We start from the raw sequence: 13,845 nt of genomic DNA on the forward strand, positions 1-13,845 counted from the left end.
TTTGTTTATATAACATTTTTTTATTATAAACGTAGAACTGAAACATTATTTAATTTAATGAACGTCAATTATTTCCATGAGAAGCCACGTTAAGGGGATTTTATTTTTTTCATCTTGCAACATGAAGTATCTGTCAATTTTAATCTTTCGTTGTCTATGGAACTCGTATGGCTGACTTTAGCGAGTGAGGCGTATTTATTGGTGTTTTTTTATTAGGTTGTATTGATATTGTGATTTTTAACCATGGATTGGTTATGAATGACCGTGGGCTCCGATGAAAAGGTAATCTAGTGTTTGTATTAACGAATTTGTGTAGTTTGAATCATCGTTGTGCGAATGCCAACTGGTGACGATTTTATAGAAAAATCTTACATGTCAAGTAAATTAAGATTTTCTATCGGTACTGTAACTAGTACATGAATCGTATTTAAATGATTTATCTATAAAGATTGAATGCAATTGAATATAATAGGTGACCACGAATGGTGTTTGGCGAACGAATATTATTTGCATTTTCATATTATGCATACGAATGTATCTACCGGCGTTTTGTTTAATGTTCATTGTAAAATAACAATTTATTCATAACGATATAATATATTAGGTATGTATGTTAAGTACGGATTCATCAGTTGGACACTAATAATTTCGATCGTTGTTAAATCATCAATTCATTTTGAAATCAATTGTCATAATATTATTACTCAAATTTTCATATTTGCAAACTATTTGTTAATTTGAAACGCTTTGTCAGCTAATACCTATGTATATTTTTGTTGTGCCACTATTATTTCGCGATTTTTTCATAATATTCAATTTCCTCCGAAATTACAGATGAACAAACAAAAATGTTAAACTTGCCAAAACGATTCATAAGCAATATAATATTCCCAACATGAATGATAGTGATAATTATTGAGAGCGTTGTAATTGTGTCCAATATGAATTTTTTGATTGATAAGATAGTGCTGATAAAAAATACAATAGCTTCATTGATTAATTAGTGTTTATCAATTTGTTGTGAATGCATGGGCCAAGTTTACCAAAAAAAGAGTTCTCATGTTCTCATAAAACAGGCATAACCATTTAACATTATTTATTAGTCATTTGCAAAATAACATCTGGCATGTGGTTAAATTTAACGTTTATTCATGCATTATTGATTAATTTAATAACTTATTCTACTTTATTTATTTAATAAATCTGGACCGGTTTAGTCCACCATGAATTGACAGTTTATGTCCATAAAAACCATTGTTTTTTTAAAATAAATAAACCCACTTGTGTCAGACCTAAAAATTACTTAACATATTCTTAATTGGGTTATTCAAAAAGCTGTTTGACGCTTTGGCTTCAAGGATCATCAGGATTATCGCTGCTTTTGGAACATATAGCATTGATTTTTCATGTTAATTAGTGTATTGTTAGTCGTACATCAGATTGAAGAGGTAAGGTATAATTAGATTTATATTACTTGAAATAAATGTTTCCGTGCACACTCTCACTTTATCACTCTCAGGATATTGCCCGCCTGTGGTCTAATTTATTATTCAGTTAATATGAAGTCATAGGTCTGCGGTGACTGTTGACAAAAACATAGTTTGCGTAGCGTTTGCATAAGTGTCCATGGTGTTATATTTCTTAGGAAACAATTGACCGCTTTAAAGTCTATCTAAGCATTCTAAGTCATACTATTTCTATTGAAACAAAGTCCTATTGGACTTTGTTGCCGTTGCTTCCAGTCACAATTTTGTCTTTTCTTTACGTTTGTTCTTTGATGTTTCTTTACGTAGTGTTCGCTGAATTGGGTTACATAAAAATATCCTTAAAAGCATCATATAGCTAAGAATCATCATTTTCAGTGCTTAGCCCTATTAAATTTTGGCAATATCTTGATTGAATCAGATTTTATTTACCAGTAACAGGATAGTGGTATTATATTTAAAGTTGTGTCTTACCCCCAAAAAAACAAAAAAACCCCAGTTTAGATTTTCTTATTATTACAGATCAACTTTTAACATTTCAGCAACTGATAATGTTTTAAATTATAATATTATTATATCCACCCCGAATTTACATAGCCATAATATATGAATACAAAACCAGATAACTATTTTGGACATTAATAAAATAAAACATAATTTTAATTAAGCAGTTGCATTTTAAGTTAAATCAAAGAGTTTCACATTGTATATTTATTAAACCAAATTTAAACAATCCAATCAAGCTTTATGTCAAAAAATTTAATAAATAGGTAAGTAATTACTTAATTAATTAATAGTATTGGGAATGTACAGAAATATATTTTTATTTTTGAAAGCATCCTTATAAACAAAACTCACCGCACGCCACTGTAATTTATACTTAATACTGTAATTTACTTTGGAGAGAGGAGGCAATGGGTTCAAATCTCTACTTAACACTGGCAGTTGGCACTTGACAAGTGACAGCGACGAAGCAGGTGGTCGCCGGGTGAAGAGGTGATAGCGGCTCAGACTCCGCTTGATGTTAATTACTGCAGTGCAAAGTTTTCCCACTCACTTGTTTTATACTTATGGCTGGTAGATATGCTAACCTTTTTGTAGTGAAAAAATTTGCAAGAGATTCTTGGTGTCACTACACATGGCAAAAAAAGGCCATGATTATTTTTTAAATGTAAATTTAAAGTTATTTATTTTAAATGAAACAAATTCAAATCATTTTGGTACGACATGACAAAAAATAAGTTTTAATATTTTTTAAATAAAAATACAAGGTAACATGAGTTCAATAAAAAAAGTACACGGAAACACAGCAAGTGAACTAAGTAGACCTTATCTTAAAAAATTGATAAAACAAGTCCACCTATTCACTATCTATGTCAATATCCAAAGGCTCAAGTGTCGGCCTATAACGTCATGGGTCTCAGGTTCGAATCCTGGGTTAGGCAAGTACACATATTGTTTTTCAATTTGAGTATGAGTCAGAGTATGGACCTAATAGGTTGAGCAAGTGGCTAACATCCAATTCTTGTAAAACCAAAATCTCTTGACCCGATCTGTGCCGGGAGGTTTCGTATGGCGGCAAGTGAGAGGCCGCGAATTTTTTAGCAAAAATATAAACCTTATTTTTTTTTTTTTAAATACATTGAAAGTTTATCATAAACAATTACCAATCATATGCAAAATGTCTCATTTGGACCAGTATTCTTCCGAAAAAACACTAGTTTATGTTATAAAAATTGTTATGGTTGACACAAAACTTGCAGAAAGACCTTTCAAGTCAATAGTGTTCTACCGCGTGGAAGCTTATCATTCCAAGTACAATTAAAAAAAATCTAATACACTATTGCCGAAACTTTCAAAAAATCTGATCCTGATTTTGAGCTATTGAACGAATTTATTTTTTGCACAAAATCTCCAGTTTCCCATTCGAAAATTGGGATTGATTCATCAACAGTAGGAAAATGAGATGTATCTCGTTCTTCGTCATCATTTAATTTAAAATCACTCTCGTCAGATTCAGGACTAATGCCAACCCTGTCCAAAAGATCTTCAGCCGATTGATGAAGTCACGAAGTACTCGATTATCCTTCGATATTCAAGCAGTGGAAAAAATCAAAACGGAAAGTCACAAAAATAGTTCAAACACCGTAGAAGCTATGAATTGATAATATAAATTTGTTAACAAAAAACACTTTGCACTATACAATTAATCCTGTCACTTGATAGAAGAAACACAAATGAAACAAACACTCACAGATCATGAAGCGCAATCGTAATTGTGAACGTACCGACGAATTCTTTGGCAAATATTATAAACGAATTTTTCTTCATGATTTCGAAACTCGTGGGCTTGCCAATAATAGATTACTTATAGTTAAAACTGTTAATATCTTTAGTTGTCATTTACTATATTGATATGGTTTATATTTTTATTTTACACAGGTGCACCCATCTTCATTATAGAATATTATTATTATAAAACGTTTATCAAACACACAAAACATGGATTATAACTATACTACATTTCCCAAAGAAGTGGATATGCATAATAGGTGCTGTGTTGGTGCTGCATGGTGTATAAAAGTAAGTTTATTTGCCTATTTAATAAAAATATACAGTACCGGTTGACTACCAAACTATTAAAGCTATCCCAGTATGAATCAATTAGAATAAGAGAAAATTGCAGCACTTTGTGCCCATAGTCTGTTAAAATTGGCATACTCAATAGCAGGCAAGCCCATTAGGCATTACAAATAAAACAAATTAAACACTTGTCTTTCACAAAGAAATACTCAATTTCCCATTCGCTGTGAAGATAAGTTTTTGTCTTCTTTTGAAGACTCATTGTACTTATTGTCGAACTTTTATCATACTGTACAGATAGAAAGAGCCTACTCCATGTCGGTAAAGGAAAACTACACATCAGATTAGTGTTGCCATCTTTTGATATTTTAATTATAGTGCAAAAGGGTAACAATAATTAGTATTTCTGAATAAACTAAAAAAAAATATAGTACAGCGCATCTATTCTATACACAAGACTAGTATTGGTGGCTATCGAGGGTAGTTTTTCATATTTTTGTATTGAGGTATAGGCAGTTTTGCTTATTGTACCCTTTGATGTGAAAATGTGCCTCATCACTAAAGATAATTTTCATTGAAAAATCATTGAGTTGCTTGGTCTTCTATGACCCAATCGGCGAATCTACAATGCTGCCCATCATCCATTGGCTTTAGTTCTTGTGTAAGCTGGATCTTATACGCGTGTAAGTAAGTTGTGATCTTTGTGGAATTGACATTTCAGCCTCCTTGGCCATACATACTTCACATATAGCAGCAATATTTTCCGGTGAACGAGCTAGACGAACATCCAAAACACTACCAGTCTCTTAATTTTTTTTAATCTGTTTGTGAATACTGCGTTCAGTTGGGCGATAATTTCTACCGAATTCTGGACTTAATTTTTGCAGTACAATCGTCAAAGACTTGCCATTTTCATAGTATGATTATATGAATTGGTAGACTTTCAACTGACGATATGTCAAAAAATATGCTCAAAATATTTGATAGGTACCTAACAAATGAAAGGACTAAAATTCGTGCCACGAGTTGGATAGCCCTGTATAATATATATATTACAAACGTTCATAGAGGCCACATGAAAATAGGTTGAGGGTGAGATCTGGTCAGTAGTCTAAATTGTGCTAGTGCCTAATATGGTCTAATAATTAGAAGTGTATAAAATGAATTATGTATTTGAATGTTTTTCGTTTCTAAATTTGTTTTGTAACCTAATCGATCTTTGTTGATGTTTCAGGACATATGTGGAATAATATGTGCCATAATGACGTGGTTTCTGATTTTGTACGCGGAATTTGTTGTGATGATGGTGATCCTAGTACCGGGAACTACGAGTTCTCCAATTTATAGCTACATCAATATAGTTATTTTTCAATCATTCGCATGCTTGGCGTTTGCTTCACATCTGCGCACAATGTTTACGGATCCGGTGAGTTTTAGAAAAAAATATTCATTCATTTTTAATTAATGTGGTTCACCTCTTAGTGTCAAAAACCTTTAATTATTAAATTTTTAGCGATTTAAGTTACATCATATGGTATCGGACATAAAATAACATATTACGTTAAGTGACAATGATCAACAAATCAACGTTGATCTGACAATAGTATCTATCTGCAGTTTTGGCGAATTCTGGGTTATTGGTGTATTTTGTACAAAATTTGGTGACAGATCGAATGGAAATATTTTTGTTCTAAGAAAAAAAACAACCCTTGTACCCCTGTTTTGTAACCCTTGTTTTGTACCCTGAAAAATTGACTATAATATGTCAGATAGATACTGTTGTCAGATCACCGTCGAAATACAAAGATTGTTCAATATGTATCTCCTGAAAACATTGTCTTGTTAATGTCAGTGGAATGTAAATTTACTTGTAAGAATAAAAAAGTATGTAAAAATAAGATCTGTGTTTTTGACCCTATGGGGCTGAGTTGTGACTACATAAATTCATGTCATTCATATCGCATTGCGCTATTGATAAAATTTTTCTGTAATCACCATTAAATGTTGTAATACAAAGAGTTCATATTATTATGTTTGCCTACAGGTATAGTCCAAATTATTTTTCAAGTAAATTTATTTCTTTCAGGGTGCTGTACCAAGAGGCAATGCCACAAAAGAGATGATCAAGCAAATGGGGTTCCGAGAGGGGCAAGTCATCTTCAAATGCTCCAAGTGCTGTAGTATAAAACCTGAACGTGCCCACCACTGTTCAGTTTGCCAGCGGTGCATTCGGAAAATGGACCATCACTGTCCTTGGGTCAATAATTGTGTTGGAGAGAACAATCAGAAGTACTTTGTGCTTTTTACTGTGAGTAAATTCCTGTTATTTTAACTGAAGATGAAGTGAATGAATTGTAAAAGCAATTCCACTGATAACAATGTGTTATGCGAACAAATAGTTGTCGATGAAAGTAAGATTCATTATATGGACACCCACAGCGACCCCTGCTGATAAAAAAATTGGTTCTTGTCTGTTTAGTGGAAGTGGAAAATAGCCGATATACTGGATTATTTGTTAGGTGAGGTTATCATTCTTGAATTCATGAATTTTGCCGAAATTGGCTATGAAAATTGCCGCTGTTCCCGCCTGTCTCCAGTAAACAGACTTGTACCAAAAAATAATACGCTATTTTTCATCACACCCTGGATAACTCGAATCAGTGTTCACTCTATTTTTATGTTATATAAAAATCTGGTATAGTCACATAGTAACATGACAAGACACGAAAAACTTTTAGATACACAAAATTTTTTTAGATGCAGTCATTCATCCAAATTACTTTACATATTGAGCTGTGATAATACCTTTAATTCGCTAAATGAGAAATTTACAGGGGAGACAAAATCACTGCTCTCAAATGAAGGTTGAATTACAATATTTTTCTGTAAGTCTGTAAATATATTATTAGGACTTCTAATTGTTTGTAATAGGTCCGATATGATTATTACATAAATTGGAGGTATTAGTGTCATTTAAATGAGATCCGCTGAAGTTTGTATGTGTATGCTCAAGAATCTAGCATTGAAGAAACACTGTGTATTGTATTTAATAAAATTGACAATCTGTTTTCAGTTGTATATAGCGATGATCTCCGTGCATTCACTGATCCTGTCCCTGTACCAATTTGCATCATGTATCACGCGAGAGTGGCGCGAATGCTCATCATATTCACCCCCCGCCACTGTTGTTCTTCTATTGTTTCTCGTGTTTGAGTCACTCTTGTTTGCCGTCTTCACAGCTGTAATGCTTGGGACACAATTACAGGCCATATGGAATGATGAAACGGTAAGCTTAATACATTTTCATGAATATATTACGTTGTACTGAATATGAGGTGATCTGGAGTTATTAGGTCATTCCAAAGATGTCAAAGAAAACTCTCTCAATATATATGGAGCCTAAATATATTATAAAAGTGATAAGAGATAAAGATGTAATTCCTGTGATGGATGATTATTAACATGACTGCTTATGAAGTCATGGGTCATGTGCCCGAATCCTATATTTGGGAAATTCACATGATTTTCAATGTTTGTTTGAACCCAGACATTGGACAAAGTCAACACACTTTTGTACAATGATGACTATAAAATGTAATATATATATTATATACGTGATATATAATACAACAATAATTACTTACCACGATATAGCATATTATGCATAATTCTAGCTCGACAACTTGTTAATTTGCGATTTAAATAAGTACCTTGTATACAAAATTGACCCGAGGGTTAATGGAGTTATCTCAGATTTAAAAAAATAATGGAGAGATGTTATGGATTTAACTAGTTTATAACCCTGCTGATATGGGTTCACTAAAAATTGATTTTCTAAAAGATTATTAGTCATCATTTTTCAATATTATTCAAAGCGTATTAAAATAATTTTCCCTGTTATTTAATTGCAGGGCATTGAGCAACTGAAGAAAGAAGAAGCACGTTGGGTCCGTAAATCTCGCTGGAAAAGCATCCAATCAGTGTTTGGAAGGTTTTCCATCGGTTGGTTTTCACCATTCACGCAGCCCACTCCAAATAAATTGCAAAATCATCTTTACAGCGTGTAAAAAATCATTAACGTTCTTTAGTTTCCTATGAAAAGTGTAATATAAGACTTGTCAACAATTGTCTGGAATCCATGTAAGAGGGCATCTTTTCAACCTTTGTACACTGTTTTATAACCATTGATTATGGGTATTAATTTCTATTTTAGGTTAAATTATTGTTCAGTGTCGAATGAGATCTCGTCAATGGAGGGAAAAGAAGAACAAATTTCTCTTTGTGGATTCTAGACATTGTCGAAGATGGAAGAGCTGTCTTCTTAACTAAATCTCTTTATTTAGTTTTTTTTTATAGAGATCGTTTGTAAAAAAATACATATTATATTATTAATTTTATTTTTTTAATGTTCATTTTAGTGCTTGGTTTTTCAAAAACTGATAGGAAAGACACGCAATTAATATATTATTACGGGGAGTCTATTTGATATTAAAAATAACATATCATAAAGGAAATATATTCCCTTTCAATTTGTTTCCATTTTTGAAGTTATAAATATTTTCCATTTTTTAATGTTACTAGTATTTATTGTCTATCATTTATTATGATATTATGTAAATGCTGACAGTCGGTAATTAATATTTTGTAATTTTTGTTTATTTTCTGATGTATTTCATTCTCAATAGTCCTAGATATTATAAAATCCTTACAATTAAATATTATTCTGAACATTATTTTATGCCGCTATACTTTCGACATTGACTTAAAATAATTTGATGTACAAAAAAAAATTTCTGTTGTATTAATTAATATCTTTGGGATTATCCTTGAAAACTATTACAATAAAAAATCCATCATGACTAATAAAAGTTGGTCTGATCAATTACATTTGGAATTTTCCTTCATAACGAAGTCTATGTACGATCTGTCAACAATGCAGTAATCAATATGTCGATAATCAGACGTGGTATATGATTTATAGTCTAATAGAATTCTGTTCTATTAATTTATCAGATGTAAAAAAATGTTTTTTTTCATTAAAATATATTATGGTCTTCCCAAAATACCATTGTATTATAAATCCTTAGGCATATGGTTTCCATGACTTTCCATACCAAATTTAATAACTTATTAACATTTGTTTTTTGCAACCCCAACATTTTAAGGCTGTATTTCAGATGTAGGAGAAGTTTGGGTGAATCGAGTGATGGTTTTTGCTGGTTAGATATCGTAGATGGGAGTCACATGATTAAAATTATTGATAGATTACATGCATGTAGTTGTCGTATCACTACCAGTTGGTTAATTTAAAAAACAAGATCACTATTGCTATACATGTTTTTCGGTGTTTTGTTACGATTTTTTTTTATATGTTTATGTCTCAATTAACACAAATTGATATAAATTTTAATTGATTTAAGTTTTTAATACAACCAATAGCTTAGATGCGTCCAAGAGTCTTATAGATCATATTCAGACTTTTGAAGCTGTTTTTATAATGGATCGACCAAAGTGCTAATTTTAACTATTATTCACTTTTGGGCAAAGTCGATAATAGACTGTTTTAGTTTTTGTAAATTAAGAGATTTAAAATTGATTAATCCAACTGTTTTATTTTTCTTGCCTCTTAAATTATAGATTGAATACAAAATACAAATATAATTAAAATGTATCATAATTTTAATATTCTATCTTATTGTACCACTTTGTCCGAGCTTCTCCTATACATAAAACTTGAAGAAGTCTAAATGCGAAACTCATGGGTGAAATGATCAGTGTGGAGGTTTATAGGTTTCAATATTAATCCAATTTCCATCCAGTACTCTCGGTCAATAGTGTTTATTCATTTAAACAGCTTGCTCTCATTCTTCCTCCAAATTTCATGTTGTATGCCAAATACGTGTGTTTGTTTTCTCTTTTTTCGTAAACACAAGGTTTTAGTAAACTGTGGCTATACTTTTAGATGTGTAGTACAATATTACTACTTTGATTAAATGATTAGTATCTTCATTTTGAACTGATCAATTATTATTTATTTTCTAGATTTTTGTGATACTTATATAAAGTTTTCTATAAATCAGTAAGAAGACTGCATTTTGTATGAATATTCATGAAATCCGGGTCTCATTTCTATATACGGGGCTTTGTTTGACTTTCCACCCAAGGTGGAAACGTTGGAAGGAGGAGACAGCAATAATTAACACGTTTTATTTTCACCTTGTGAACATTAATACTAGTTCAAGTGGGGGCTGGATCTTAATATTTTTCTTACATGATTTTTTGGCATGTGCAATTCTACAAATATATGTTGCAAATGTTTTGTAGTTTTGCCCTTATTTTTTTTTAAATTCATCGAATAAATCGATTAAATTATCATGTTATTGCTGAATCATAATAGACTCGATCAAATATGGATTTCTTATTATTATTTCATGTTTATTTAGTTTTCTAAGTGAATACTGAGCACATGTAAAATAGATTAATGGCAGTTAGAAGCTTCAAATAAACAATGATATTATTGTAAATATTCCAGATTTATTGTTAAGTTATAATTTGTAATTTAAGTGTTTGTTGGTAATTTTAATCTATGGCTCATGGGCTGTCTTATATTTAGATGTCCTAGTCAGATATTCGTTCGAAGCGTGTCTTGTTTTCTTACACTCCAGATTATAAGTTCACTACAACAGTACAAGGGGCATTTCTGTCCTCCTCTGTAAGCTTGAAATGCTGATGCTATTTTACAATTTACAATATTATATTGTTTTGAAAAAAAATAATGAGAGTTTTGAAAAAACATTGCAATTATTCCCTACAATGTGCTCGAGGCACAAGAGTAAATAATTATTATAAGGGTACATTTTTTATTTAATTTAACAATCTTGACGTTTTAAAGTTATTAGGTAATTTGTCGAGAAACTATTTTTGCGAAGAACAAATAAATATTATTGTTTACGATTATTTTGTTAGTATGTACATATTACGTATGTATTATAATTTTATATTTTGATGTAGTTACATATTTTGAAAAAATACTTCATTCATTAGTTGATGTTAAGATTAAAGTGCATTATTAATTATTTCGGTACTATTTTAATTTTTAGGAGGTTGATAGAGTTGACCATGTGAATGAAAATATAAGTCTGATTGTTGAAAATTTGAAAATTAATAACTAAAGTTTTTTGTTTAAATGTATAGGCACAGTTTGGATCAATAAAAGACGGTTGCTCATTTCCACTTTTAATGACAATCCATAGAACGATAAAACATTTTAATTAACAATACACAATAAATTAAGTCATGTTATCCATAAATAAACTCATAGAAACTGAAGGTATCGCAATTGAAGACATGAGGTTATGTTACAAAATTTGTGTAAATTAATGTCAATCAATGTAATATTTTTCAGATAAGGTCTATCCAAGCAATGGCATATTTAAGTTGTCATTAATGATCATATAATTCCATTCATCATAGAATCATTTATCAAAAACATTCATATCATCAGATCAATTTATAAAAGTCACAAAAACCCATTACAAAGCTCACGCATGTTATTTACACAGTGCTCCACAATTATCTGGCTGCACAAATGTAGGGACTATTATCATCAGATCAATTTATAAAAGTCACAAAAACCCATTACAAAGCTCACGCATGTTATTTACACAGTGCTCCACAATTATCTGGCTGCACAAATGTAGGGACTATTATCATCAGATCAATTTATAAAAGTCACAAAAACCCATTACAAAGCTCACGCATGTTATTTACACAGTGCTCCACAATTATCTGGCTGCACAAATGTAGGGACTATTATCATCAGATCAATTTATAAAAGTCACAAAAACCCATTACAAAGCTCACGCATGTTATTTACACAGTGCTCCACAATTATCTGGCTGCACAAATGTAGGGACTATTATCATCAGATCAATTTATAAAAGTCACAAAAACCCATTACAAAGCTCACGCATGTTATTTACACAGTGCTCCACAATTATCTGGCTGCACAAATGTAGGGACTATTATCATCAGATCAATTTATAAAAGTCACAAAAACCCATTACAAAGCTCACGCATGTTATTTACACAGTGCTCCACAATTATCTGGCTGCACAAATGTAGGGACTATTATCATCAGATCAATTTATAAAAGTCACAAAAACCCATTACAAAGCTCACGCATGTTATTTACACAGTGCTCCACAATTATCTGGCTGCACAAATGTAGGGACTATTATCATCAGATCAATTTATAAAAGTCACAAAAACCCATTACAAAGCTCACGCATGTTATTTACACAGTGCTCCACAATTATCTGGCTGCACAAATGTAGGGACTATTATCATCAGATCAATTTATAAAAGTCACAAAAACCCATTACAAAGCTCACGCATGTTATTTACACAGTGCTCCACAATTATCTGGCTGCACAAATGTAGGGACTATTGGCGATAACAGGTGCCTATCGGGGGGAGGGAAGCCATCGGTCACCATAAAAGAAATCGAAATACTTCAGTCACACTTATAATTACGAAGTTGTATTTTGTTTCATCTTCAGCATTTAACTGATTAACCTATTAATACATACCTTCAAATGTGATGATAATTATTATGAAAGTGTTAGCAGACCATATTATTGTGTTCTTCCATTTTCAAACACAAAATTGTGTAACGTAATGCTTTTATATTTCGGGAAATTGTGATTGGCGTTAAATTTCTGAATGATTAGAGCATGCCATTTGAAAGTAGTGTATACAAATTCTTCATCCAGGCAATAAACAGTTTTGAGAAATTATAACATGATACATACCTTCATTCACTTGCGTTTTCAAGTGTTGAGATATTCTAAATAACGTTAGGAGATATAAGGCTGAGATAATTTTGTGTTTAAACAATCGTGAGATAAAATTAGTAATATGTATTGGACATCTGAAAAAATGCAAAAAAGGAAATACATAATTTGTATGTATTCTTCTGTGCCTTCTCGTTTCAAACTTCAAAGGTTGTTTTTGTTGTAAATGGTTTGTTTTTAAGAAATTTGAATACTTCTCATATTTTATCAATCTCATTGAATCAAACAAGTTACACAGTATTTTAAATATTGCCTGTCATACCTGAGGTCTATATGGGTTTTTATTATTGACATTGTGTTGTTTATTCATTAAAGTATAAATTTCATTTCTCAGCCTCCCTTGAGAGATTCTAACCTATCAACCTTTTGCTGTATCGATTGACTTAAACAAAGTGATGAATATTAAATATTAGTAAATAATAATTATATGTAAGAATAATGATTGTGAAGAAATTTAAATATTCTCAGAGTTTTACTTGATATTTAAACAAATGCTATGGCTTTTAATGTATTATTGAAAATAAATTAAGTCTCGCTTTCTCATTATGTTGATATTATTAATCTATATGCTTGTGAATTTAATTAGAGGTTTCTGTTGATACAAGATTAAACGTTGTTTGTTATTCATATTTATATTAATATTCAAAATCACTAATTAATTAACCTTTTTACTGCCGGTAGGTGTATGTATAGCGAGGCGGTACCTGTACCTTGCATGCTGCGAATTTTATTGCAAAAATAAAAAAATTAAATTAATTTACGTTTCAAGCGGTAAAAACGAATTCTGTTTTAATTCTGAGTATGCGACGACATTCCCAATATATATCGTATGTTCAACATATTTGTATGTTTAAAATAATTGATTTACCCCCGATTCCCGTTTAAAGCGGGACGTCCAAAGATGTCATTTTTGTATGAGCGGC

At 31.2% G+C, this 13,845-nt stretch overlaps 1 protein-coding gene across 1 annotated transcript; it reads left to right on the plus strand.

The window, feature by feature from the left end:
* The first annotated feature begins 156 nt into the window (after positions 1–156).
* On the plus strand, positions 157–13,158 carry LOC147079679 (palmitoyltransferase ZDHHC3). The gene is made up of 6 exons (XM_085943103.1): positions 157–282; positions 3,927–4,067; positions 5,302–5,493; positions 6,154–6,375; positions 7,141–7,353; positions 7,979–13,158. Exons 2-6 carry the CDS (start codon positions 3,987–3,989, stop codon positions 8,132–8,134), a joined length of 864 nt encoding a protein of 287 aa, XP_085799229.1. The 5' UTR covers positions 157–282; positions 3,927–3,986; the 3' UTR covers positions 8,135–13,158.
* Positions 13,159–13,845: the final 687 nt, after the last annotated feature.

This window comes from Rhyacophila brunnea, unplaced genomic scaffold (assembly GCF_057557595.1).
Source record: "Rhyacophila brunnea isolate RB1 unplaced genomic scaffold, BYU_Rbru_1.0 scaffold_1, whole genome shotgun sequence".
Taxonomy (NCBI): domain Eukaryota; kingdom Metazoa; phylum Arthropoda; class Insecta; order Trichoptera; family Rhyacophilidae; genus Rhyacophila; species Rhyacophila brunnea.